General features: G+C 33.8%; 2 protein-coding genes and 1 long non-coding RNA gene across 3 annotated transcripts; 1 reads left to right on the forward strand and 2 right to left on the reverse strand.

The window, feature by feature from the left end:
- The first annotated feature begins 452 nt into the window (after positions 1 to 452).
- Positions 453 to 2,889, forward strand: LOC107642076 (uncharacterized). Its single transcript, XM_016345396.3, has 7 exons — positions 453 to 765; positions 832 to 1,027; positions 1,174 to 1,244; positions 1,332 to 1,409; positions 2,064 to 2,151; positions 2,429 to 2,484; positions 2,601 to 2,889. Exons 1-7 carry the CDS (start codon positions 522 to 524, stop codon positions 2,672 to 2,674), a joined length of 807 nt encoding a protein of 268 aa, XP_016200882.1. The 5' UTR covers positions 453 to 521; the 3' UTR covers positions 2,675 to 2,889.
- Positions 2,890 to 12,124: 9,235 nt separating this feature from the next.
- LOC107642077 (NDR1/HIN1-like protein 10) lies at positions 12,125 to 13,009 on the reverse strand. The gene has a single exon (XM_016345397.3). It carries the CDS (start codon positions 12,846 to 12,848, stop codon positions 12,213 to 12,215), a length of 636 nt encoding a protein of 211 aa, XP_016200883.1. The 5' UTR covers positions 12,849 to 13,009; the 3' UTR covers positions 12,125 to 12,212.
- A 2,491-nt stretch (positions 13,010 to 15,500) lies between these two features.
- On the reverse strand, positions 15,501 to 19,296 carry LOC107642078 (uncharacterized). Its single transcript, XR_001620602.3, has 3 exons — positions 18,627 to 19,296; positions 18,443 to 18,553; positions 15,501 to 15,751 (listed from the first exon to the last, which is right to left on the reverse strand). It is a non-coding gene; the product is annotated as an uncharacterized LOC107642078 (long non-coding RNA).
- Between the last annotated feature and the right edge of the window lie 5,012 nt (positions 19,297 to 24,308).

The following is a 24,308-nucleotide window of genomic DNA, read 5'->3' on the forward strand; positions in this document are numbered from 1 at the left end:
TCTCCATCAACATCTCCTAACAATTGACAAACGGTTATCTCATATTTTTGTGTTTTATTTATCGTGCATCCACCTCACTCTTCCTATATTTTCATTTTAATCTATTCTACTAACCTTTTTATATACTAATTGCATGTTAAAAATTTGGATTATTGATATTATTAATATTTTTTATTGTTTTTAATTTTTTTATTATTGCTATTTTTTTTAAAATACATGTATCTTGTACATAATATATTTCGTTTACACTATAAATAAGATATACACGGGTATTTATTTTGGTAAATATTTTTTAAATTATTTATTTTCGTAATTATTACCTTTATTTAATTTATAAAAATAAAAAACCCCAACTTACATGTTAATTAAAAATTAATGATAATAAATTAATCGATTAGTGGGGGGAGGTGTGAGAAAGTAGTGATTTTCCCGCTAAGTAGAAATGGCAGAGAAGATTTGAAATGTGGGGTGAAAGTGAAAAAGTAAGGTTGGGGAAGTGAGAAAGAAAAGCAAGGGTGATAATGGGGAAGAAGGCAGCAAGAGCAAGCGAGTACGAGAATGTTCGAAACGCTCGCATGTTAGAGAACCAAGCTCGCCTGGAGTCTCTTGGGCTTCTCAAAACCGTTTCAGAGCTCAGAAAGCATCACAACTCTCCAAAACCGAAACCAAAGAAACCCAACCAAAAGAAGCTCTTCGCTCTCACACCATTGCGCCGCTCTCAAAGACTCAATCGCACTAACACTCTCCCACCCTCCCCGAAACAAGGTAGTTTTATTTGATGCATCTGTCTTTACTCTTTCTCCAATCACTCAATTGTTATTATTGTGACAGAGAAGGAGGAAACTGAAATCGATCGGGAAGAGAAAGAAGAGGAGGGGGAGGAGTTTAGGCCTGCGAATGCACCTTTTGTTAAAATAAGTATTGAACAGCTTCAGATTCTAGAAGAAGCTTCTCCGAGGCGCTGCAATCGGAACGGCAGAGGCAGTATCTACAATCCCACTTTGGGGATATGCTGCCATTTCTGCAGGTATTCAAATTCCAGATCACTATTCTCTGATTATCAAATTTAGGGATTTTAAACAAACTATGTATAACGCATAACCCTAATCACAAAACATTAGCTACTTGTTTCTGCTGATTTCTCTAGAATCTTCTATGATGACTTAAATGCAGGCAAAAGACACTCTGCAGTGAAGAAGATTGCCAAAGATGTGGCAATTTTGATGTGGATGAGCCATGTCTAGGTAAGATTTAGCATGGTGTTTTAATTTGTATTTTTTTTCTTCTACGATGCTTTTAACTTAGAAATTTGGTAACGTACTCCCTTTCAGGGAAGACTGATTGTTCTGTCTGTCACTCTAGCCATGGTGTTTTCTGCAGAGCATGTCTCAAGGTTCGATATGGTGAAGGTAAGTTACAAGTTGTTAATCTAAAAATAAGGCAGCAAAACTGCCTTTTTGAATTAAACTTGCATTAATAGAAATGTTGCATTTCTTTTAATTGTGCTTCAAATACTATATTGTAGTTTAGGGTCTTCCTTCTAGTAGTTATGTACCATCTTTAAGGTTAATGTTCAAAATGGTTCCTAAAAGATCATGTGCGGGTATTTGGTTTCAAAAGTCAGACACTTTAAATTGGTTCTTGAAAGTTACAACAGTGAATTAAATCGGTCTTTCTGTTAGATAGACAAATGATATGTCACAAAATGATTTATGCCACATGTCATTATCTACTTAAGGGAAGGACCAATCCAACTTACCATTATATCTTTCAAAAGATCAATTTGAAATGTCTGATCTTTTGAGGACGGAATTGATTCACGCATGACTTTTCTGGACCATTTTCACTATTAACCCACCATCTTCTCTGAAGTCTCATGCCTGTATCATGTTATGAAATGACAATCGAACTTTTGGATCATTTGGTCATAATATGAACTATCTTTGCTAAATGTTAAGCTATTTAATCGGGAGGTAAATGAAATGATACATTATAGGCTTTTAACTTATATGAAGTGCTTTCTTGTTGATAGTCTGAAACTGTTCACTATATTTCTGAATTAGAAATGGAGGAAGTGAGAAAGAACAAGGATTGGATGTGCCCACATTGCGTAGAAGAAAAAGGAATAAACCCTTTCTGGGTATGCAACAGGTAGAGCTTCTGAATGCATGCAGAATGCGGATAGCTTGTATAACTAATGGAAGAGAATATTTTAATCCAAGTTTTGTTATTTGTATATATGGTATGCGGGGGATTTCGCCTACTCACATTGTTCAACATTCGATGAGATTTACACTCCATCTAATGCTGAATCAATATGCAAGTTGGTATGGTGTCTCACGCATCAAATGTCACGTAACATTTTTCTTTTGATCCGATTTATGATGCTGTTTCTTTTTAACCATAATTGGTTTATAACTGTATATAGCTCAATTTGCCTGAGGAAACGGAAGATAGCTCCAACCGGTTTAGCAATATATAGAGGTTTGTCTTCATCTTTAAATCTACCTTTATGTTGTAATTGCTGTTCCTTTGTTGATGATATCTTTGTTTTTGTTCTTGTTTGTCTTTCTTCTCATCTTTGATTGACTGAAATAAAGCTCGGGAAATGGGATACAAATCAGTGGCACATCTACTAATGGAAGAACTAAAAAGTGGAAAGCACAAAATATAAGGGATTCCCATGTAACGTTCGTATGTATTACGTAAGCAACAATTATTAGTTTTTCTATGTATCCTAGTAGAAAATTTGACATGATCATGTTAAAGGGTAAAGACCAGAGACACCTTTGATTTCGTTTTATTTTTATGCTGTATTAATTTCTTTACGAGGAACTACATGTATGTGAAGGTGTATCTATGAATCTCACTAGCACTCTTTCCAAGTCCCTCGCGTAGTCTTCTGTTGTTTTACTAAACAAGTCCATTATACGCGTCACTTTAGACTTAAGAGTCTATCCATTCAAAAGATAACATAGATAACATGGTCTCTAATTCTAGTTGTCATGAGAAAATGTGCCTCTCTGTCAAGTTACCTGTCAAATTCTAAAGAAAATTGCATTTTTAGCAGTCTAATTTGTACAATAATGTCAGGTGAATTTTTTCTTCAATCAAGTTTCCAACCAAATTTCCGTAAAATGATGTCATATATTATTCAGAGTACCATGGATTGATTTAAGTTAGAGTTAATTGAGGCTGATTTTTTTTGATATGGAAATGATTATAGTGTTATGCAATGAAATAGAGGCGCAACTTACGTTTTTCATTTTTCATCATTTTATATTTTATTGTTTTTGAAAGTAAACAAAATGCAACTTGTGTTTTTCAGCATACAGCATTTTAAATCTTTTGGTTTTTGATAAAAGCAAAAAACGCAGGTTGCGTTTGTTAGGTGGAATTTTTTAAATTTTTTTTGAAAGTAAAACGCAGGTTGCATTTGTTAGATGAACTTATTTAATTTTTTTTGGATGGAGTAAAACGTAGGTTGTGTTTTATTTGGGCTGAAAGGTTTTTTAAAATTCTGCAAAATGCAATATAAATTGCTAACGCAACTAATTGTAACTCGTACCTCGCTTCTGCTCCCTCACATGTACTTCCATTTTTCTTTCTTTCATGTATCTTGTACTTGTGAGATTTTTTGGGTATTAGAAGGGTAAAAAAAGTGAGATTATAGAAGGTGAAACATGTGGGTTTTTGGCCTCCATCGTTCCACCAAGACACTTAAGAGTGCAGAATGACCTCTCATTTTGCTTATTTACGAAACGTGTTGAAATCCAATTAATGCTAGTGTCGTCACAACTCTCTCGTTAAAGGTATCCGACAGATCAAGTTTTCTAGACAACAAATTTTTAATCGCCTGCAAAAAATAAAATAATAAATATTCATATTACTTCATAATTATTAATAATTTTTTTAACAACAACAACAACAATACTCACGATAATAATTATAATAAGGTTACTAATGATAATAATAATAATAACCATAACAAAGTTTCTAAAAATAATACTCTGTTAATAATATATTAATAATAACAGTTATTATTATATTAAAAAATTAATAAAAACAAGATAATGATAATTCATTTAACTAACAGTATTATTATTATTTATCATAAAAAAATAATAAATTATTACAAAATAATAAAAAATTAAAACATTATTAAATAGTATTATTTATTATTAAAAAATAAAATTATTTATTATTATTATCCTAAATAGTATTATAAAAAATTAACATTATACTAATTATAATAATAATTTTTTTTCAGAGACTTAATCATAATAATAATTACTCAAATATAACGAAAACACAAATGATAATAACAATAATAATAACAATAATGTCAATAATAATAATAATAATAATAATAATAATAATAATAATAATAATAATAATAATAATTAGTTAAAACACAAATACATAAAATATACACTTATTCATCATAATATATATATATATATATATATATATATATATATATATATATATATATATATATATATACTTACCCATTGAGGATGATCCAAATAGGCAGATACTCAATAATGTGTTTTTCAGGTTTAGTAAAATCACGAACCATTTTTCTATGAATTCTGCTAGGGAACCAACTCAATATCTGCCAATTATCAGCCAACTGAAATGGGCTTAGTAACAAAAAACCCAAATAACTAAAGAAACACCCAAAAAACTCAATAGTTACCCTAACATCATATTTCACCTTTCAAGTTCACATTCAGAAATTCACGGCACAATCTTTTCTCTACCTCCCTCACTTGCCATCCCTGTTGCGCCGCCGCCATCGGCCGGCGAAGTCACCGCCAACGTGGAACGGCCACCAGTGCCGAGCCTTCCACTGCCATTTGCGAGCTCCGTTCTGTTCAACGTCGCTGCCGCCGCATCGATCGACCTCTGTGTCCTCGCCAACACCGCGCCGACCAACCCGCCGCCTCCACCCAATTTTGGGCAGCGTCTTTGTCAGCTCCTCCACGCGCGTTCTGAGTGACATCTGTGTCCACCGTCGTTGCCGACCTTTCTCCTTGCGGTGCTACCCGCCGCTGCGCCGCCACCCTCCTACCGTGAGTCTCCTGTTTCTGTTTTTACCTCGTTTGAATATATCTGTTTCTTTTTCAAACCCTATATTGGATGGAAGAAGTAATTGAGATTTTTTTCTTTGATTTGTGTTTAATAATGCTGAATTAGATGCGGTTATAGATTGGATGTTATTGTTATTGTAGATTGTATAGCTTATTTTTAAAAGAAAATTTTGTTCTTTCCGATTCAAAAAATTGATGATTTAGTTTGTTTTCTGTACTGTTGTTTGTTCTCTAAATTGGTGAATTCTGCATGCACACTTTTCACATGCCTTTTGTTTTGTAAGGGTGATTTGGGCGTTTAATTTTTCTGAATTGCTGAATGTTGTAATATTAATTAAATTTAGAGGTGTTCTGAATATGCGCATTTAAAATTGTAGCACGAACAGAGATTGCTTGTCATTAGATAATGGATGATTTTGTCTAAAAAAATTAAAACTCTATCCCATTCAAAAAGTGTATGCCTCTTGTTTTTAATACTATTGTTCCTTACTTGAATTGGTGGATTTCAGTAAATTTTTTATGGCGACAATGTATGGTTATTATATATATTTCCGTGGAGTTGTATTGAAAGTTCTGCTTGTGTGAAATCTTACCCAAAGATCTTCACAGATTACAAAATTACCTGATTTATGTTGCTGAAAAGCCTTGCCGCCGACTATCGCGCGCCACCATCAAGACACACACACATGTGGATTCGGCTATGGAACTTATCCTTCTCTTTCTTTTTTCCTTCTTCGCCATCCATTGCAGAAGACATGGAGTTTTTAAGGTCATACCACAAAAGAAAAAGGATACCTAGAAAATTCATGATAAGTGGATGTTACTTTTGTCAAACATCAGGATGTTCTTTTTGCATACTAAATGGATGTTACTTTATATATTGTTCGAGTTTTCTTGTTTTGTAGTTGTAGATGTTTGTATTTTGTTAAGAATTGTATGGCCTTTTCTTTTTAAATCCTACTCGGCATGTTTCTCCATGTAGGTACTTGGTTGTTTTTGTATAGATCTAAGTGGATGTTACTTCTGTTAAGCATCAGGATGTTCCTTTTTCATACTAAATGGATGTTACTTTATACATTTTTCGAGTTTTCTTGTGTTGTAGATGTGGAAGACTGTATTTCTTTAAGAATTACATGACCTTTTTAAATCCTACTCGGCATGTTTCTGCATGTAGGTACCTGATTATTTTTGCAAAGATCTAAGTTGATGTTACTTCTGTTAAGCATCAGGATGTTCCTTTTTCATACTAAATAGATGTTACTTTATATATTTTTCAAATTTCCTTGTGTAACAGTTATGGATACCTCTAAATTCCTTCACCACCTTCCCAAGCAACATGCCATGTTGGTTTCACTTTTGAAGCTATCACACTAAGAGTGTAGTATAATCAATCTTGTTTTCCATCATAAAATTCTTTTTTATCAATCTTGTATTTTGAAGTTCTCATATACAAATGTCCAATAGTTTAAGATACACCATCCAAAATTACTTATATAATCTATTTGTATTTGCTTCTTAAATGTCCAATCGTTTTGAAGAAGAAAAAATTATGTTTATGTACCTGTATTCATATAAGTAATAGCGATCATTATTTGCATGATAGCTTGGTAACTTACAAAAACAGTGAAAAAAGAAAAACTCTCTAAACTACTTTAACAACAACATAATGAAAAGATTAATTCCATACAAGAATACAAGCTTCATTCGATTTGCTTATGGAATTTGAAATACCAACTTCCAAATATAATATAACAAACATTTTGAAATTGTTAATAGAATTGGCATTGAGGCTATGACAAATTTAATGGAATCAAGGCCGTTATTTTTTACACTTTTTGATGCACTAAATATTTTTTATGCTGATGGATCTATCTGACTCTTCACTAGCTTGATAGTCATTTGAAATTTTTTCTTTGTACATCGTCCCTTTTCAGAATCTTCACTGCAACATCCTTCCCATTACTTTTCAGCAATGATATACAACAACTATGAATCAGCAAAAATGAAATTGTAATTGAACCTAAACAAAATTCAACAAACAAATTAGTCAATCCAAACCAAATGAAATTCAAATCCAAGAAACCTAAAAGCATGATGGAGTATCACTAGTGGATTAACAGCAATACTCAAGCATAATCCAATTAATTCAGCAATCATATTTCCGCAAAATCGGCTATAACATAGTGGATTAACAGGATCAAATAATCTTAACAACTCCAGCAAAATAGCAAATCTCTACACAACCCAACAATATTCAAACTATGCCAACAACAATTCCTCTATTAATTCAATAGAAAGTCAATTAAACCAGTTCAAATGAATTCAGCAGCATATTCCATCAATTCAATCAGCAAACTCAGAATAGTTCCAAACACTTTCAGCAGCAATTTTTCAACAAAACAGTCAGTAAACTTAGAATATTTTCAATTTCTCAACAAAATCGTCAGCAATTTCTCAACACAATTAACCCAATAGCTTCAGCAACATATTCGTAAAAATGGACAGTAAAACAGTGAATCTCCACACAATCAAACAATTTTCACACAATCTCAACAGCAAATTCTCCATTAATTCAGCACAAAACAGCAAATCATGAATACAATTAACTATTTTCAAATAATTCCAGCAACAGTTATAGCAAATCAACAATTTCAACGCTTTCAGCTCAAACGAATTCAACAGTAATTTTTCCAGCAATAAAATTCAATCCAAACACTTTTGAAAACCTAATAACCTAAGCTAATCCTATCAAAAACCCTATTTTCACTAAAAGAAAGTAAAAAACCAAGCTGAACTAATAATGAAATCTATTGAAAATTAAAACTGAAATTCTAATAAAAACTAAACCAAATTAAACTGAAATAAAAGAATTAAAAGATTGAGTTTGTTCAAAACCTATACAAAATAACAGAGTAAGAAATTTGGAAAAAGGTGGAGGTTGCAGCGGTGGTGGAAACAGCCAGAGTGCGTCTTCAAGCTCACTCGAAGAAGGAGGAACAGGGGCTGTCCTCTGTTGCGTCGAAGCTTGGCTGAGATCAGGGAGCTTCGGCTGTTCTACTGGTTCAATGTTGGAGAGTGAGACAGGGTGGCACAGAGAGAGGGGCCGGAGCTAGGGTTCGGTGGCCCTGGGGTTGTGGCGGCGACAAAGTAGAAACTGGTGCGAAGGTCTGGTTTGCGGAGAGAGAAGAGGTTGGTGTGGCTGAGGAGGACAGAGAGGGATTTGCACTGGGTGGTTCGGTGACGATGACAACGGAGAAGAGTATGTACGATGCGGCTGTGGGGTGGGAGTGGGAGTGGGAGAGGGATAGAAGGAGAAAGGTTTCTGTGCGGCTACAAGAGTAAAAGAGAAAGGAAATGTTTCTACAGTTTGTAATTAGGGTTTTTTTAATTAGGTTTTAATTATTTTAATTTTAAATTTAAAAAATTTAAAAGTAATTATTAAATAGAGTTGTTTAAAAAATTGGATGATTTATGTTGTTTCCCTATACTTTTCCTTTTTCTATTCTCCCTCTCTCAAACCCTAACCCTTCACCGTTTTCTTTTTCTTTCTCCCTCACCAAAACCTACTGCACTGTAAGTCTCTAAACCACCCTCAACGAAGTGAAAACGTTTTTTTCCACTCCCAGCCCAGTCTGCGTTTTGTTTATAAAGACTGCTTCAGCCATTTTTTATGCACACGTGTCATCCATACAGCAAGTGTGGCTAACAATTGCAACCTGCGATTTGTCTCTTTTACCTGCCAATCGCAACCTACGTTTGGTGCTCTCCAAGGTGGTCAACCTGCTAAACATGTCTACATGCAGGTAACGGTGTCAATATAACCCAAGACCCTAGGGCTGGCCCTAAACCCTTCAATTTAATTTTAGTCCACAGCTCTAAAATTACAAAAATACATCTTACAAGGCCTTAGCCCTAATGAAGCCCCAAAAAAAAAAATTGAAATAGGGCTGGCCCTAAAAGCTCTAAAAACCCCAAACATGTCTCTGTCTTCTACTCTTCTCCTCTCGATGCCGCCGTGCAGAGCAGAACTCGCTTCTCGCTTCTCAGATTGAACATCATTGCTCTGTAGCTCGTTCTCGTCGTTCTGTAAATTTTTTCTTCTTCTTCTTCTCTCCTTCTCTTTCTTTCTTATCTGCAATTTCAGTTTTCTACTCTTCTATTGCTTCTTGTTTTCATTTTGCAAAGAAAAAAAGCATTCATTTTGGTGAATCAGTGCCATTTCCACATGTATTCCATCAATTTTCTTACGCTAACGTCGTCTTCTTCATCCAACTTGTTAGCTTTTGAGTTTCTCTCTTTTTAGCTTCTTCTTCTGGGTATCTTAAGAATCTTTGAGCAACTCCTACTAGCTGCATGTTTCACTTTAATGGCTCAACCCCAACACTTGTTCATGCAGTGTTCTGACCTTCTAGGTAATCCATTGAAAAGTCATCACCTATCATGCCTAGTACCAAGAGCATGCTTACTAAACTTATTGTTTCTATCTTCGTTCCTTTTCTTCAGAGTTGGATTATTATTATGTTGTAAACTTGTAATAGGATGTGGCTATGTATGTATATAGTTTATTTATTTATATTATATCATGGTTGTCTTTTGATATATCTCAAGTCTCAACGGTGACCCTTGGCTCTGAATTGAAGTCTGATTTTTCAAAATAACCATTGAGGCTATCGAAGTCTTGATTTAGTTAAGTATGTTTCATCGTTTAGGTGATATAGTTCAGTTTAGAGTAGCATTTTGTACCCGATATTTTAGGCCATCTTTGTCAATATAATAGAAAATTAGAATAAACCGGTTTAGTAAAAATTTTGATTGTTTGGAAAACTTGATTTGGAATATCATTTTAGTTTTTCAAGAATAAACTAATTTAGTAAAAGTTTGAGTACTTAGAAAATTTGATTTGGAATATTATTTTATTTTTTGACTTTGTAAATAGAGTTTATTTTGTGGACCTGGTTAATGGAGTTTTGATTGTTTAAATATGATAGAGATTGTTGAAATAGAGATTGAAAAAGCAACAAAAAAAAGAGGATTATCCATGGACTAGCCCTATAATATTTGGTCCATGAGAGCTTTTGGCCCTGCAAAATTTTTTGAAAATTTGGCCTTATTGAGTATAGGGCCTTTTGTTCTTTTGGCCCTATAAAGTAGGACTAAAGCCCTATAGAGCCAAGCATATTGACACTAATACATGCAGGGGACAAAGAACATGTTTTGTGATTTGGTTCTCTCTCCGTGACAAACGTATGCAGCCTGCGTTTTTCCATTGGATAATTATTTTGTTTTTTGTTTCTCACAAAACGTAGCTCGCGTTTTGTAGGTCTGATCATGGTAGCTTCACATTTGTGCATAACACGTTATGCACCAACATACCAGCATATCACCATTTTTTAATCCATCCATAAATTAATTTCTAGTTAATTGATATTGGATTAATTTATTTTGTCGTTAAGTTGGTTGTCATTATATTTAGATTTTTTCTTTTGTTTAAAATATTATCTTCTAGTATTTGATTGGTGTCTATGTATATAGGAGATATGAAAAGAGTTGTACACATGGTGTTCGTATGTAGAAACATGAATTTTATACGGTGATAACAAAAACACAATATATGTTTTCAATGTCTTTTATTCAAGTTGGGACATAAATTTTAGGCATAAAATACTATTTGTTTTTTTTTACAATTTTATCAATTTTTTCTTTTTATATTTCCAATCCTATTCTTATATTTTTCTACTTTTGTTATCCATCAAGAACATCACTGCCACCTATTCCTTCCTTGATGACTCTATGCCTTTACCTCTGATCTGTCTCATTAGGTAAATAAAAATCACTTACATATTTCGGATTATTAAGTTGTAAAATGACATATTCTTGGAATAGTATTATATTTCGAAATTCGAACCATCACAAACTATAAATAAATTTTTAACTACTCTCCTTTAAATTTCAAACTCTTTTAGCATCTCCTGTCCTCTTCTCTTTTTCAGCGTCCCTCAATCTCTCTTTCAATTTTCTGCTTCTTTCATTGCTTTACCGGCTCGCATCCCGCTACGCCAACTCCAACCCCATTTGAGAATTAAACTATGAGGGAGCAATGTCATCATTTAATAATTAAATTAACCTGCTGTTTCTTAACATGTTAGCTAATAAACCCTTATATTATATTTATTTGACATTCCCCAGCGTTAATTGTCAACATCAAACTTTCATCTAAGTTTTGAAAATGATTCATTGAGACCATATAAGGAACACCATGACTGAGAGCAGAAGAAAATATTGGAATAGTTTACTTTAGTCTATATTTTTGGCTGTGTTATCAGTTATGGCTTTTAAGAGAATAGAATTTCTTAATTTTCTCAAATGATGTTGAGTATATTTTTTTATGACAATATTTTTTATATTGTTTTGTCCCATTTTAAAAATATATGATAAAAAATACACTTTACAATATTAATTTAATAATTATATTTGAAAGATGATAAAAATAGTTCAAATAATTTAAAATTATTTTATTTAATATTCAATAATTATTCTAGAATAATTATATAATATTAGATATAATAAGTATATAATTATATATATTATATGTTTAAACTTATAGATATTAAATTAAATAAAATAACTTTAGTTATTGTGTTTTAAACAATACCGTAATTTAAAAAAATTTGAAAGAATTTATTTCTTTTATGATCCTAATAATAATGTCTAACTAATGAAAGTATAATTACATATATGTTACCATCGCAAATATAGTACAATGAATATATTTACATTCTTAGATACTTCTTATTTTTTATATTAAAAATAAGAAGCGAAAAAAAAATTTGTCTTTTAAATTATAAAACAAAAAATATATACAAAAGACATGTAAAAAAAGGGTAAATTTCATTTTCTATATAGCAGTAATAGTGGAACAGACAAATTAGAAGAACTCGACAACAAATTTCATGTAATAAAATGAAATAGAATACAAGTCGATGAGAAAATCAAAGTAATACATGTAAGAAAAGAATTTCTGTTGGTATTATAAGTATATACTTATATTTGTTTATGCTATATATATATAATTGCAAATTCAAATACTCAAGACTTATATTTATATTTCTAAGGGGGTTATCCGGCTTCGGCATCACGATCTTGAAAGAAATTACTACTTCTGCACCTTGTAACACTAAAAGTTGCTGCCGGCGGTTTACCATTCGAAATCAAAGGAACCCTGAGCCGGCGACACTGAACAACCGGTGGATTGAATCGGCTGCTCTTGAACCTCCCAAACTTAGCCCTTATTCTAACATCCAAATCGACGGCCAAGTCATTGAAAATGCCCACACTCCTCTCCATGTTGTACTCAGCGATTTGCTTTGAGCCGAGTCGAATCGAGTTTTGTCCTTCGAACACGGCTTCTTGAAGGAGGGTCGTGTTCTTGTGACCTTGATCAAATGGCGCCAAGTTGACGGCAGCGAAATTCCTGTCTTTGTACCACGCGTATGCGGTGATCCTCCTATAGTACACCACCACGTTGTTGTTAGGGTTTCTTGCTGTGATGTTGACTTTGAATTTGTAGTTCAATGTGGTGTTGTTGTTGGTGAGATTGAATTGAGTGAGGGAAGCATTGGTTACTTGGAATTTGACAATTGATGGAGATATGATTATCCAAAATAGGAATATAGATAGAATGAAGCACAGGAATAGGGTGTAGAGTGTGACGAAGATGCAGCAAAAACTGCACCTGAATGATCTCAAACACATGTTGATGATGGTGATTTGTGATAGCTAATAACAATGATTGATAATTAATGATGAATGTGGTGTAACATTTTAGTGGATATATATTTGTAGAGGGTACCTTAGCTTATGATTGTACGTGAATATGGTGTGTAATTTCTTGAGATTTTTCTAGGGGATTTCCTTGTAATAATGTTACAAAGCATATAGAAGAAGCGTTGACTTTTGATTACCGAGTAAGGAACTCTTATTTTCAATGGGTTTGTCCATCAAGAAAGCTCTGCTCAAAGTGGAATAAGAGTATGAATAGGTAGACTTAGTCATAATTAAATATTCATATATAATTAGTATAAATAGATATTGATTAGTTCACTTACTCATATTAATCAACTTGGATTGGTAATGTGATTAGTTTATTTATCTACTTAAACAAGTGTCAGAAGTTTAAATTCTAATTTATATATGCATTAATATGTACAAATTATTAAGATTAAGAGAAAGTCTAAGAAATCAGTATTTTTATTAAAATTTGACTAACATAAAAAAAGTGAATAATTTCACATAATTAGATGTAATTTCACATTATTAAAATATTAATGATGACTAATAATAACTATAAATCACAAAACTAACTAACCTTATAGCACTCTTTAATTATTAATTTAGTTGTCCCATTTAATTTCCATTAACGTAACTCCGCCATTGCCAGAGAAAGACTTTTAAATGGAGTTCGGCTGTGATAAACTAGTCTTTTGGCCTGTTGAAATATATAATACCATAAACAAAAAAAAAAAAAAAAGCAATATGTCTATTGATTTATTTTGTATAAATTAGATATTTATAATTATTTTAAAAAATCTTGAATTTAAATGCCAAATAACTTTTTTATTTATAAATGATATACAAAGGGTATTTTAGAAAATAACTAAATCAGTTTGATATCTCTATTTTATTATATATATAAAAGTTTCTAAAACAATAAAATTAAATAAATATGTAAATATAATTTATCTAAAGCTTCTAATAAATACTATATATAATAATTAATAATCAAAATAAAGCTCCCATGTTGACTTGATGGAGCAATCATGGGATTAAGCAAGGTTATTTGTTTGATCCTCCCCCAATTCAGTTTTGAAATTTAGTAATTTGGGATAAAATAGTATTCACTAGCTTATGCCACTATTATCCCATGAATCTGATGAACAAATTCAGAAACGTACATTGAATTTGTGAGGGAACATACTATATATATATATATATATATATATATATATATATATATATATATAGATAATATGAGTAAGTTTGTTAATCTTTTGGTATTTTGTAATAAAACACTGAAAGAATAAAAAAAAATAAAAATAAAAAATATTGTGTTTTGTGTTTTTTATTAAAAAATTATAAAAATAAAGTTAAATATATATTTATTATTGTCTATGAAAGATAAAAAACAAATAAGGATACGACAATAGCAAATAAAACAATAAAAGCTAAAATGATGATTAAATTTATGTATTTCATTGGGCTGAATTTATAAATTCGTGTGAGACTTCTTTGTTGTTATTATAGGCTAATATGAAAGAGTGGTTTAATACGTCCCTGTAAGTTGGAGGATGAAAAATATCAAGAAGAGCTTGTGAGATTAAGATGAAAGGGTTGAGGAGACAAAGATTCGGTGAAGATGTCAGCTAGCTGTCCAGAAGAAGAAATGTAGAGAAGTTTTATCACTCTAACTTGAATTTTTTATTGTCGGACCATATAACAATCAACCTCCAAATATTTGATCTGTTCATAAAAAATCGGATTAGCAACAATATAAAGGGTACTCTGATTATCATGATGCATGCATCTTTAGTAGTTTCTAGTTGTTATTTCTTTAAATAGTGGTAGTAACTTAGTGTTTTTGTTAGGAATTTCATACTTTTAATCTATATTCTTAGGGCTTGTTTGGGTGAGCTTTTGAGAAAAGATCTTTTTTCGAGTTATCTTTTTTTAAAAGATCTTATAGAGAAGTAAAAGTAATTTTATGTTTGGATATCTCATGTAAAAAGGTCTTTTTATCTATCAATTATGTTTGGGTATAACAATATAAAAGTACTTTTTTGTTCATTTATTACACGAAAAACATCTTTTTTTTAAGGAAAAAAGATCTTTTAAAAAAAGATGTAAATTACAGCTTCTCAAAAAAGATCTTTTTTTGATTTTACTAGTGCTTTTACTATTACTACTAGAAATTTGCCAAACACATTAAAAAATAAAAAAAGATCTTTTTTCATTAAAAAAAGATCTTTTTTTAACAAAATAATGGCGCCCAAACATGCACTTAGTATTTCTTTCTATAAATTCAAGTTAGAGATTTTCCTTACTTTAATTGAAACTTTTGGTACTTTGATCAATGTTCTTTGGAGTTGTTTTATGCTTTTATAAGTGTAGGAAATGAAACAAAAATCAAAAGAACAAAGGAGGAAGCTAAGGACACGCTTTGGAATAAAGGACACACTTTGAAATTCAAGGACACACTTTTTCCAAATGCCAAAAGCAATACATTTGGGCTTGGAAGCTGTGCCGTTTGTAACACCCTAACTATTAAAGCTCACGCTTTCGGCTGCGCTACTCTGATAGCTCGGACATTACGACGACTTTTATACTATTTTATACTAAAATATGAGCCTGTTTAAAAGTTTAAACTGCAACATCGCTCCAAGGTACTTTTATTAGGTAACTTACATCCATACATACAATACAACTTACAAAACTCGCAAAGAGTATATACATACATATTATAAGCATTAACCAATACAATTCCTATCCCTCTTACAGCATGTATAAAGATAGAGGCGAGGGAACAATAAATAACAACTAAAGCAATATAGATCATCTCAACAATAATTAAATAAACTCTTCGTGACTCCTGCGTCCATATCCTGAAAGGGAAAAATTGTAGGGGGGTGAGAATATCATTCTCGAAAGGGTTCTCAGTAGAGGGTTTTTGGGAATTACCGTAATAGGATACATGAAAGTAAGCCATACCAGTGATTAATAACCGTCTTATACCTCTTTTCAAAAATAACGGTTTACAATAAAAGTGAAGTCTGAAATCTATTCTGAAAGAGGAACCGTTCAATTCTTAAAAACTCAAAAGCCTTTCAAAAGGGTTTATCTAGGCTAAACTAAATTAGCCTTTCATACTTTTCTAAACCAGAAACACAAAACCGAAACCAACCATCGGTCCATCTCGTTTCAACCACGGCCTTAGGCCTAAACAATACAACCAACAACCAGTCACCACAGTCCAATAGAGTCTCAGTCGCAAACACAAATAGGAAGGTTCAACCACAAATAAACAGTTATTGCAAGTAGAACAATTAGCAGTTAATCACAAGTAGTCACAAAGGCAAACCAAGTATAATACGCACACCCAAACAATGTCACATAGATGCATATGATGCATGCCTGTCCTAGTGGTTGATGATATCATCTGTCGGTTATATAGCCAACCCGACAAGTCCTGGTAGCTAACCATTGGACTGTCCCTCTGTCGTGCATCCCCAACTCGAGTTATTCTCGACCATCATCGTGATCATAATCATAATCCATATCCAACACCTCACTGGTGTATATTCACGGGGGCGAGCTCATCTGGGACTTTCACAGTGTCCGGCCACACTTACGACATAGGATCAGTAGAGTATCAAGTCTCAACCTGGAGCACGTGGTGGCTAGCCACTGCTTTCACCCAAGAAAACTCGTATCTCAGATAGGTGGAAGTGCAAAATCACAATATCAATATCACAGCATATATGCATTTATTCTCAGCCATAAATCAACATTCATTTTATCCATTCGGCTTGAATTCATGACTCACAGTCAGCCATCCGGCTCATGGTTCAATCCAGAACCAGCCAAAATTCATAATCATACACAGCCATTCCGGCTCATAACAAAACAGCACTTCGACCATCCAATATCATCAAATTCATAAAATCATTATTCAAAGCCATAAATCACTTTTTCTCAATTTACTCTGAAATCAAATTTCAGCTCTTTTCATCCTTGGCTTTAAAGATCTCATTTCTCAAATCATCTCAGGCTTATAAGCCACTTTTACTCAAAGTAAGTTCCCCTTTTAAAAACAATGCCACTCTCGGCATCCTCTTTCCAAAACTTCCATAACCATGGCAAGTTAAGGATTTATTTTGAAATATTCAAAATCATCCATCCAACAATGGGATTCTATTACAAAAGTTTCTCGGCAGAGTCTCAAGTCTTTAGGGGAGAATAACATAACTCATTTTCTCAAATTCACTTAAAATCATTAAAACCTTGGCTTCCTAATTTGAGTAATAAAATAGGATCTAAGCCAAACCGAGTCATATAATCAATTATTTCTTTCAAAGTCGTTTCCTTTACTTAAACAAAAACCAGCTTCCACCCCCATGAGAAATTCTAAAGCGTTTCAAACTGCTCAAAAATTCAGAACTCAAAGAGTACTTAAAACTTTTCCCAAAATATTTTAGAGTGAAGCTTGTCAATAGACTTTTAGGTTCTTTCAAAGTCACTGAAACTTCTCTAATTGAAACCCTCAAGTCAAATTCAAAGGTATAAACCATTTTCACATTTAAAACAGCCTTAAAGCATAAATTTCATCTCAATAACTTGTTCACAAGGGAAATATAATACGTTTCTTAAGAAACAAGACTAAATCACAATTTCTTTTTTAATAATTCATTTCGGAAGCATAAGTCATCCCTTTCTTAATAATTCAGATAAAATAGTAGAAGTCTTTAACTCATAAGTTTTCGAATAATGTTTCAGTAAAGTCCCAGATTCTACCGAAATTTCGGCAACACCTCCCCTAAAACTTGGACTCTGCCACCCTTTTCGGGTCCCATTCAAACCAATCCACAATCTTTATCAACGGTTCAAAACCCAAAATCAGTCCAAAAACAACTGAATCCAACATTCAACTTATTTTCATATTTCAAGGAACCCGTTTCAAAAATCAAATCATTATCAACCGATTAACTCATTTCCAATCTTTAAGGAAATCGTTCAGCAACAATTCTTATATCAAAACCGAATCAATTAAAGCAAACCAGGCTGAACCCAAAAGTGTATTCTATTTTTCACATTTTCAAGAAAATCAACTCAACTCAAATCAATTCCCAATGGATTAGACTCGATCTCAAATCTTTAAAAAGAATCAACTTCAAAAACATTTCGTTTCACAAAGCCGCACAACAATCCAGTCAAACAAACCTTCATTATCATTCAAGACAACCAAATAATACATAAGACTGATACAATCACCAATATGCATTGCCTCACATCAGTATCCATATGTAATAATTTCAATATATAAAATATAGTTTTCAAAAAAAGCCCCTATCTCAAAACGCAAAACCATAACCCGAACGCGTCACAGAGACCTTCTCTCTCAACCCGAAATCACCGACAACCAAAACCTCGGCTCCACTCGCTCTCTCTCAAGAGCAGAAACAGCTTCAACGCCACAAGTAAACTCGGATCCTAACTCTTAGAACCATCAACATTGTAAACACTTTATTACACGAAATAGAACACTAACGCAGGGCTTTCGAAATAGAAATACTTACTGAAACTAAGAAAGAATGGCTGAACCAAAACAGTGGCGGTCTCTGAGCCGGTTCGGCGACAGCCTGGCTGCCACCTCAAGCGGCAGCGGCGAGGAATTCTGATCACGACAACTGAAACCAACATGCAGAGGCTATAGTATTCTCGGAATTCAAAAAGGACCAAAGCTAATCACAAGACCCTTACCGCCACTAAGAAGAAGTGACTGAGCCTATTAGCGGCATTCCCGGCGGCGGTTCCGGTGGCCTCGGGACTGCTCCCGGTGACCAGAACAGCGGCAAGGATTCCTCTTCCTCCAACAGCAACAGCAGCGGCGTCTTCCGGCAACTACAGATCTACGGCAATAGTGCTGAAGCTTTAGCTAAGCACCGCAGAACAGCAGTTCGGCAGTGGCGGAGGTAGGTGGCAGTGACGGGAACCATCTCAGCCTTCTTCTTCACGCACGTCGGGCTCCTCCTTGTGCGTCTCTCTTGATGGCAGTAGCAGCAACTCCACCAGCCGAGGAACAGGGAGTGGTGGAGCTCAGCCACGGTGAGGCAGAGCAGCTCAACGAAGACACTGAGGCTTGGCAATGGTGACGGTGGCGTAGCTTCTAGACACGGCGCCTTCTCCCCTCCGGCCATAGCTCGCACCTTCTCCCTCTCCTGATCGCGATTCGCACGGCGGCGGCAAGCAGGGTTTGACGGCGGAACTCTAATGAAGTCGGGGCGCTGTGTTTGCCCCACACTTGCGAGCTCGACGGTGGCTCCAAGGTGGACCAGCGGTGGCCCGGGCAGCAGCGCGGCTCACCCATTCCCCCTGGTCGCAGCTCTGTTCCGTCTCTCCCTTTGGTCCGTTTCTCTTGGTTCCTTCTACTGTTGGTGCGCATCGAATTGGAGAAAGAGATAAAGGTCTACTGCTGCTGCTGAGTGTGGGGAAGGGAACCGGGTCGGGTAACGGGTCACTCGGTTAGGGTTTCATTATTTTGAAAATTAGGGTTAGGGGTAATTTGGTAAGTTCAAATAAAATTGGGAATAATATAATAATTGACACCCAAATTAAATTCAACACTAATTGTATATAGAAAATACTATTTTCTCATCAATTTTACAAATTATTTTCAATAAAATGTCCAAATCAAATAATTAGAAATAATATAATTAAATCATTTATCTTCGCAAAACAGCAGTATCAATATTTTAAAATATCAATTATTTAGTCCAAGTCATATAAAATCCTTATTATTTCACAACTATCAACTTTATAATTTGAATATAGAAAATAATTCAATAATTGTAAAATTGGATAATAATCTTAATTTATTTCAAATTCGGTCAATCAAAACTTGCTTTAATTTTCTTTAATAAGAAAATTTCTGAAATTAAACCTACAGTAATACTGAATTTGAAATTAGCTCATGATAGCCCTTTTTCAAAAGTTCTGGGTCTTACATTCTACCCACCTTATAACGTTACACAAGAAACAAAGCTACCACAACTCCTCATAACGTTACACACCTACCGCTTCACCTTCCATATACACATATCATGTCTTAAAGAACTAACGCATCGTGCTACTACATCTACAGATCGCGCACATGACATCTAAACAATTCTCGAGTCTACTCAGAAGGATACAAGATTTAGAACGGAGAGACAATTGTCAAGGGTAATGCTCGTAGATTTGAGAGATTGTATCCAATTCCAGATAAACAAGGATGCTCAAGCAATGAAGTTTGCTAGAATAATTCAATTGACAACTTCAAAGATAACCCTTGGATCAGAGAAATTCAATAGGATCAATAAGAAGAAAATCAGCGCATTAGTTTGAACAAATTCATGCTGAGTCAAACAAGTATGAGGTATATAGAAAAGAATATCTCAAACCCAAGACAAAGCTCACAGAACTTAAGAGCATGATTAAAATACTTCCGGATACATTTTTCATAAAAGAATCGAAAACTTGCAAAAAAAATCACTTCGCAGTCTGAAAGGGAAGTTAAACAACAAACATCCTTCAAGAGAGTAACAAAAGCATAAACGTAGCTTTGCTTTAATACAAATTTCATGTTGATGTAGATCATGTAGAGTTTTAAAAATAACATGTACACAGGTTTGGTTAAGCGCTAAAATATTTCCTCAAATATTTTAGAAAGATTGTTAGGCACACATTCTAACCAAAGAAAATCATAAAACTCGAAAGAAAATCCAAATGCTTGTTCAAAAATTTTCAAGGTTCATATTCAAACAAGCGTGTATAAAAATTATAGCAAGGACGAAAGAGTAAGTTAAACTCTATTTAGAAAAGAAAATTCGAGGTAAAAATTTGCTTATAAATTGGTAAAGGAAATAAGTGGTGCATTACGAACGGACAGGTTTCCGATAACTATGGAAGCTTCCCAAAACTCCATTTAAAATGGCGCATGCCAACTTTAAATCAACTTTGTCAAAATTGAACAATGGTTTCAATTACAATCAGGCAACAGAAAAATAGATTTGGTTTAGAACTTCTTCAAAAAGAATTCAAAACTTCAAAAAGTCCGAAACAAGACTCCAAAATTATATTTGAAATCACCCTCTCAGAAGGATATTCAGAAAATTAGGATGTACTTAAAAAGAGTCAAGCCATACAAAAAAGGATCTTAAATCAAGATAGTTCAAACAAAATCCACTAGGCATGAGACATCAAGCAAGCTTTCAATTGATCCAAAAGAATACAAAAGTCATAGGAAAAGACAACTCAATTATTAGTAATTTTTCAATGATAGATCTTTGACTAAAACTCTGGTAGAGACAATGAGAGGATAAACGATGCACTATTTTGAAACGAATCAAACTGACTCATATAAGAATGAGATTCACCAGAGAAGGGAAGTTGAGATTGATTGTAGTGTTCACAAGAGGTAGAAGAATAATTAAAATAGAATCAAGTATAACATTCATGAAGATGAAAAGCTTATGGGAGAATTAGTCCGCTCATAAGAAGAAAACTATGAGTCCAACATTTTCAAAAGAATCACAATGGCATAAACAATGTAGTATGCTAAACCAAACTCAAGCCAAAAATAATTTGGGTAAAGTTTATCAACGAAAGTCAATCGGAATAAAAGCGAAGGATCTCTTCTTTTCCAGAATTTCGAAAAAAAAAATACCAGGATACATAATCAAATAAAGATGTGCATTGGAACTATAGTAAAATTACTAGAAAGTCAAATTGTATTTTAAGCAAGTGCAGTTCCATAAACCAGTAAAAGTACAGGCGAGGCATCAGGAATAAATAGTTGTTAAATTGGATAAGGAATCTTCAAAGTTTCATATATAGATAAGTATATATCTAATCAACAGTAATTTTTATAAAAATCTCAAAATTGGCTGTAATCACTGTCAAATAAGAGAAAAACTGAATCAAAATTTTCTCTAAGAATGGACTCGGAATCCGGAGTTAAAAAGGCACAGCACATGAAGACAGTTCAAAAGTATATCAAAGAATACGTGATTCAAGAAGAACTCAAACAGAGGAAGATAGATGCAACAAGGATTCCAAACAAGCATATGCAATTAAGATCAAACAAGAATGCATATGAATAGAGGAATAGAGTTGAAAAATCAAACTACTTTTCAAAAGGATTAGCAAACAAGAACTTCAAGTTAGGATATGAAAGAATAGGTCGACTCGAACAAAATTCAAGACACACCACTGAATAGCCTCGAGAAATAGTTTCTATCGTTCCCAAAACTCGCGATTCGCTTTACTCAAAACTCGTATATCATCAATGATAACCCATTAGTGCTCTCATATACATAATTCGCTAGTATTAAGCCGGCCAAGCTTAATACCAAGAATTATGCAATGCAAGACTAACAGCGTTAATCAATAGACCGTCATGTGTATAAAGCTCTAATTCTCGTCATTCGACAAGATCTAATACATGACAAACGCTCAGAGTATGTAATTGAAGCATAGTCGGTCTATTCCTCAAGCTCTACAGTAAGGACCGCTCTGATACCATAATGTATCAAAGCTCACGCTTTCGGCTGCGCTACTCTGATAGCTCAGACATTACGACAACTTTTATACTATTTTATACTAAAATATGAGCCTGTTTAAAAGTTTAAACCGCAACACCGCTCCAAGGTACTTTTATTAGGTAACTTACATCCATACATACAATACAACTTACAAAACTCGCAAAGAGTACATATATATATATATATATATATATATATATATATTACAAGCATTAACCAATACAATTCCTATCCCTCTTACAGAATGTATAAAGATAGAGGCGAGGGAATAATAAATAATAACTAAAGCAATACAGATCATCTCAACAATAATTAAATAAACTCTTCGTGACTCCTGCGTCCATATCCTGAAAGGGGAAAATTGTAGGGGGTGAGAACATCATCCTCGAAAGGGTTCTCAGTAGAGGGTTTTTGGGAATTACAGTAATAGAATACGTGAAGGTAAGCCGTACCAGTGATTAATAACCATCTTATACCTCTTTTCAAAAATAACGGTTTACAATAAAAGTGAAATCTAAAATCTTTTCTGAAAGAGGAACCGTTCAATTCTTAAAAACTCAAAAGCCTTTCAAAAGGGTTTATCTAAGCTAAACCAAATTAGCCTTTCAAACTTTTCCAAACCAGAAACACAAAACTGAAACCAACCATCGGTCCATCTCATTTCAACCACGGCCCTAGGCCCAAACAATCCAACCAACAACCAGTCACCTCAGTTTAACAGAGTCTCAGCCGCAAACACAAATAGGAATGTTCAAGCACAAACAAACAGTTATTGCAAGTAGAACAATTAGCAGTTAATCACAAGTAGTCACAAAGGCAAACTAAGTACAATATGCACACCCAAATAATGTCACATAGATGCATATGATGCATGCCTGTCCTAATGGCTGATGATATCATCTGTCGGTTATATAGCCAACCCGACAAGTCCTGGTAGCTAACCATTGGACTACCCCACTGTTGTGCATCCCCAACTCGAGTTATTCTCGATCATCATCGTGATCATAATCATAATCCATATCCAACACCTCACTGGTGTATATTCACGGGGGCGAGCTCATCTAGGACTTTCACAGTGCCCGACCACACTTACAACATAGGGTCAGCAGAGTATCAAGTCTCAACCTGGAGCACATGGTGGCTAGCCACTGCTTTCACCCAGGGAAACTCGTATCTCAGATAGGTGGAAGTGCAAAATCACAATATCAATATCACAACATTTATGCATTTATTCTCAGCCATAAATCAACATTCATTTCAGCCATCCGGCTTAAATTCATGACTCACAGTCAGCCATCCGGCTCATAGTTCAATCCAGAACCAGCCAAAATTTATAATCATATACAGTCATTCCGGCTCATAACAAAACAGCACTTCCACCATCCAACATCATCAAATTCATAAAATCATTATTCAAAGCCATAAATCACTTTTTCTCAATTCAATTTACTCTGAAATCAAATTTCAGCTCTTTTCAGCCTTGGCTTTAAAGATCTCGTTTTTCAAATCATCTCAGGCTTATAAGCCACTTTTACTCAAAGTAAGTTCCCCTTTTAAAAACAATGCCACTCTCGGCATCCTCTTTCCAAAACTTCCATAACCATAGCAAGTTAAGGATTTATTTTGAAATATTCAAAATCATCCATCCAACAACGGGATTCTATTACAAAAGTTTCTCGGCAGAGTCCCAAGTCTTTAGGGGAGAATAACATAACTCATTTCCTCAAATTCACTTAAAATCATTAAAACCTTGGCTTCCTAATTTGAGTAATAAAATAGGATCTAAGTGAAACCGAGCCATGTAATCAATTACTTCTTTCAAAGCCGTTTCCTTTACTTAAACAAAAACCAGCTTCCACCC

Source organism: Arachis ipaensis, chromosome B5 (assembly GCF_059453495.1).
Source record: "Arachis ipaensis isolate K30076 ecotype BB chromosome B5, ASM5945349v1, whole genome shotgun sequence".
NCBI lineage: Eukaryota > Viridiplantae > Streptophyta > Magnoliopsida > Fabales > Fabaceae > Arachis > Arachis ipaensis.

What these genes read in the sequence shown, in the direction of transcription:
- LOC107642077 (XM_016345397.3), bottom strand. Translation starts at nt 12,848, where the DNA reads ATGTGTTTGAGATCATTCAGGTGCAGTTTTTGCTGCATCTTCGTCACA.
- LOC107642076 (XM_016345396.3), top strand. Translation starts at nt 522, where the DNA reads ATGGGGAAGAAGGCAGCAAGAGCAAGCGAGTACGAGAATGTTCGAAAC. An exon ending in TGTGGATGAGCCATGTCTAG is followed by an intron (nt 1,245 to 1,331) that starts GTAAGATTTAGC and finishes ACTCCCTTTCAG; the next exon opens with GGAAGACTGATTGTTCTGTC. An exon ending in CAAGGTTCGATATGGTGAAG is followed by an intron (nt 1,410 to 2,063) that starts GTAAGTTACAAG and finishes TTTCTGAATTAG; the next exon opens with AAATGGAGGAAGTGAGAAAG.